The 5,062-nt window shown below is 40.6% G+C and overlaps 1 protein-coding gene across 1 annotated transcript in view; it reads left to right on the top strand.

Annotated features, from left to right (window-relative positions):
- GRID2 (glutamate ionotropic receptor delta type subunit 2) overlaps positions 1–5,062 on the top strand; it is a 690,454-nt gene that overhangs the window by 337,111 nt on the left and 348,281 nt on the right. The window contains exon 8 of the mRNA XM_015562999.1: positions 4,120–4,317. Coding sequence (XP_015418485.1) covers positions 4,120–4,317 — 198 coding nt within the window. The remainder of the gene's footprint in view (positions 1–4,119; positions 4,318–5,062) is intronic.

Here is a 5,062-nt window from a genome sequence, read left to right as displayed (position 1 = left end):
TTCAAGCTCTCTCACTAGCACGCAATCTATATATATAAAAGCCTAATATGCAAAGTGTCCCCTCAGGAGTTTGACCGGGAGACTGGGAGTCTGATCTCTTGCTATGACATGCACTCAACACCAGAGGGTGACGTGGAATAAAGGAAGGCCCCGGCTGGCAGCCAGCAGCTGCTAGGGACCCTACCCATGCGCAAATTTTGTTCACTGGGCCTCTAGTATTACACAGTTATTAAAATATGAGAACTAACTAAAAAATCTGAAAGTTGCAAAGAGTGTTGTAAATCACTAAGCAATTAGCATGAGATTTTTTAAATGACTGAGTACAAATTCTGAATTATGAAGTTATTATCTAATAACCCAACAAGTGATGTGAATAAATCTATGATAATACGAAAATTATCAACCACTGAAATGCTCTCTTCTACAAGCAGGTCTGTGCATCCTCATGCTAATGCACTTCGATTGATAAACTACAGGCATTCTGTGAAAGCTCCATTTATTCCAGTTGCTGAGGATTGTGCTCAGAGAATTTGTCATCCAAATGATAAGCAAATCGAAATATGCCACTTGTTTTCATTTAATAGTAGGCAGGTTTTCACCAGCTTAGACTCAGTCTTATGATTATTCTTGGAAACTAATTACCAGAAAATGAATTTTATTATTTTCTTTTATTATTTTCTTTTCCTTTCTTTGTTCCAATAATGGAAGACTCAAAGCCATCTACATACACTTTGAAAATATATGTTGAATATAATCTCCTGTCAACTGTGTGTTTGCAAAGGCCCCCTAGTCCTTGATTCTGCTGTAATTCATTCTATACTCAGCTCTCAGAATTACTTTCTAATTATGCTATTTCCCTTTTATAGTGCTCCACTTCCCTGTCATATACTACAGAAACTCTCATATGGCTTCAATGCCCTCCATTATCCATTCCAATTAGGATACTTTTTAAATTATTTTTGTTTATATCCTATATAATAAAAGCCCAGCGACCAAACGGCAGAATGACCAGAACAACAGGTCGACCAGTCGCTATGATGTGCACTGACCACCAGGCGGCAGACGCTACTTACAGGAGCTGCCCCCTGGTAGTCAGTGCACTACCACAGTGGGAGCACTGCTTGGCTGACTGGGATGAGCCCCAGGCTCCTCCTCCTTCTTGCTCCCTGCTGCCTCCTCCAGATGCCTGCAGGCTGGCAGCGCCACCACCAGGCTCACAGAGCTGACCCCAGAGGTTTGTGGTCACTACAGAACTGAGGCTTACTCCACCGTTTCTCAGTACTATTGTCCCTGGGCCCAGCCCTGATCAGATCCCCTGGAGAGGCAAGTGATCTGGCTCCACAGAAGATGCAGAACCAGGGAGCAGCCGCTCAGAGGGCTGGTCTGCAGCCACTCAGCTGCCTGGGATGAACGGTGCTACCACAGCAGGTAGATCTCTGCAGGCCACACACCCCCAACCCCCACCAGTGCACAAATCCCATGCACCGGGCCTCTAGTTACAATATAAAAGCCATACAGAAAGAAAAGCTTAAACCGTTTATCAATGAATAATAAGTAAAGTCCACTTAATCACTGTCCAGAATAAAAAATAGAATATTCTCATTACCACTTTAGCTATGTTTCCTTGTGTATGTTTCTCTCCACATCCTTAATTATCAGACTCCCTCTCATTCTGCTTTTCAGCTCTTGACTCTTTCTTTGGGAATATCTATTTGTTTATCCTCTTGTACCTCAGGTTTTAACTCTGAACTATAAAAGGTCACTAATTGTTTCTCCACCTGTTTCTAATCTGCTGATAAACTCAGTCATTAAGTTGTTAACTGTGATCATGATCTTTTCTAATTCTTAAATTTCTATTTAGTCCTTTCTAAATTCTCCATTGACATATTCTATAATCCAATTTCTTGTCAATTGCAAAATCCCCTTTAAACATAATAAGCATGTTTATAATATGCATCTGAAAATTTAGTGTCTGAGTTCTCAAAGTTCTATTTCTGTTGGATATTATTTCTGCTGGTTCTCTATATGAAGTGCAACCTCCTTTTATATGATATCTTGGACTTTTGTTTTGAACAACTATTTAAAGCAGGGGTGGGGGATTTCTGGCCCGAGGGCCATATAAGGCCCACAAAATAACTTGGTCTGATCCTGCCAAGGCATTAGAGTTGAGTTAATTAAAAGTTTGAACACATATAGCAGACTAATTTTTAAGTTGATAATTTTGTAGGGCCCACAGATGATGCTATAAATATCCAAATGGCCCTTGGCAGAAAAATGGTTCCCTACCCCTGAAATTTTAAGGGAATAAAGCATGATCTAAAATGAAGATACTTTCTTCCAGAGAGGATTGTGTTTTATTTTGTCATGCATCTGGAGTCTCTACAAGTCTCATGTCAACTTAAATTGCATTAAAATCTGAGACAAATTATGTTATCCTTATCCTAGATTTTAATTCATAGGTTGAAAAATTCAAGGTCACAGGAAAGTTGAAGTAAGTAATTATGATGCCTTCCTCTTCTGTAATGTGTTGTGTGACCTTGAGTTGAAACTTTTGTTTCTGATTTTTCTTATCTGTTAAAATAGCACAAAGTGGGTTAACCCAAAATGGTGATTTTCCTTTTCTTTTAGAGTCTATTTTCTTCCTCTGGTGTTTTGTTTGTCCCAGTTATGTTGTACATTGCTTTTGCTTTGCTTTATATTTTTTGAGTCCATGACTTTTCCTATTGCTAGGTTAAAATTATTCTGAAAGTGGTGCTCATGAGTTTTTGCCATGTCTCTCACCATGTTGAGTAGCTGCTCAGTGCATGTGAAACAGATGAGTCAATGAATGAACAAACTTGGAAATAGGTGCACAGATGAAAATGATTAAACCAAGCTTAGAATTGTTGCCTTAGAAAAGGAACAAATTTCTTTTCTATTACAGGTTATAAAACTTTACTGACAGGTATATAAGAGTATAGCACATACAACTATGTACAGTATATAATACTTGATAATAATAAATGACTATGTTACTTGTTTATGCACTTACTATAATATACATTTTATTATTTTATAGTGAACTCCACGTACTTATATAAAATATGTTTTCTGTATAAGAGTATGCCACATTATACCTGCAGCAGCCTCATACATCTTGTATTTACCAAGTGTGTTGATTGTATCATTTTTTCTTGTGCTTGATTTAATTTTGTGTTGTTTTGTACAGTAACATACCATACAGGCTTGTAGCCTAGGAGCAATAGGCTGTACCATATAGCCTAGGTATGTAATAGGCTATACCAGTGGTCGGCAAACCGCGGCTCGCAAGCCACATGCGGCTCTTTGGCCCCTTGTGTGTGGCTCTTCCACAAAATACTACGTGCGGGTGCACACATACAGTGCGATTGAAACTTCGTGGCCCATGCACAGAAGTGGGTTTTCGGCCTGGGCGAGTCTATTTTGAAGAAGTGGTATTAGAAGAACTGGGGGGTGTCGGTCAGTCCGGCAACTTGAGATGCGGCACAGGCGGGCCACGGGATACGCAGCGCGGGGGAGGCGCACACGATTCAATGCATGAGTTGAGGATGGGAGAGTTGGAAGGGGTCAACCTCAGTGAACTTACCTCAATCAGATTGAGGATGTTTTTAGCAAAGGCCAGCTTAGAAGTACCCAAATTAAGTTAATAACAATGCACCTACCTATATATTTAAGTTTTAAATATTTGGCTCGCAAAAGAAATTTCAATCATTGTACTGTTGATATTTGGCTTGTTGACTAATGAGTTTGCCGACCACTGGGCTATACCATTGAGGTTTGTGTAGGCACAGTTTATGATGTTGGAACAATGACAAAACCGGTTAAGGACATATGTCTCAGAGCATATGCCTGTCATTAAGTGGTATGTCTATAATTAAATGAGAGCTGACAAGAAATTGAGTAATTAAACATTGTTTAGTAATATGCTACATTAACAACACTCAACTTATATTAACAACACACAAGTTCTATTTCTAAGTTAATTATCTCAAAGTGCAAAAGCAATTTTTAGACTATAAGCAACACTCTTAGAAGAATTAACCTTTGCTTTTTAAGGAGCAATATAGATTGACATCACGGATATCTCTTATTTCCCTCCAGGAAGAACCTTTTGTAATGGTCTCTGAAAATGTGCTGGGTAAGCCCAAGAAATACCAGGGCTTCTCCATTGATGTTTTGGATGCCTTATCTAACTACCTGGGATTTAACTATGATATTTATGTTGCACCGGATCACAAATATGGAAGCCCACAGGAAGATGGGACATGGAATGGCTTGGTAGGAGAACTAGTCTTTAAGGTAAGCATTTACTTTGTTATTTATCTATGATGTATCTAAAGGTTGAACTATAACCCCGGGAAGCTAATTTAATATAAAATAAATGCAAAGCAAAGTATTAAGTGGTGGTGTTGAATTCCAAAGTCTTAGCCAATACTATTTTATGATCTTTGTTGAAAGAAAAATTAATGACAAAACAAAGCTAGGTTTTAGAGTATTTCCTACTAGAGGACCAGTGCACGAATTTGTGCACGGTTGGAGTCCCTCAGCCTGGCTGCGATTGAGGCCTATTGCGGGGGGGACAGCTGGCCAGGAGGAGGTTAGCTGTGGAGGCACACTGATCACCAGGGGGCAGCTCCTGCATTGAGCATTTGCCCCCTGATGGTCAGTGCATGTCATAGCGACTGGTCAACCATTTGTTCTGGTCATTCGGTCTTAACAGTTGTTTAGGTTTATATATATATAGACTAGAGGTCTGGTGCACAAAAATTTGTGAACTTGATGGGGAGGAGAGTCCCTCAGCCCGGCCTGTGCCCTCTCGCAGTCTGGGACCCCTCAGGGGATGACCACCTGCTGGCTTAGGCCTGCTTCATGGGGGATTGGGCCTAAGCTGGCAATCAGACATCCCTCTGGCAGCCCGGCAGCCCTCAGGGGATGTCCACTTGCCAGCGGAGAGCAGGCCTAAGCTGCAGTCAGACATCCTTAGCACTGCTGAGGAAGTGAGAGAGGCTCCCACCACCACCACTGTACTGGCAGCCATCAGCCT

This window comes from Myotis davidii, unplaced genomic scaffold, assembly GCF_000327345.1.
Source record: "Myotis davidii unplaced genomic scaffold, ASM32734v1 scaffold958, whole genome shotgun sequence".
Taxonomy (NCBI): Eukaryota; Metazoa; Chordata; class Mammalia; order Chiroptera; family Vespertilionidae; genus Myotis; species Myotis davidii.
This window is presented reverse-complemented; position numbering and strand designations above follow the sequence as displayed.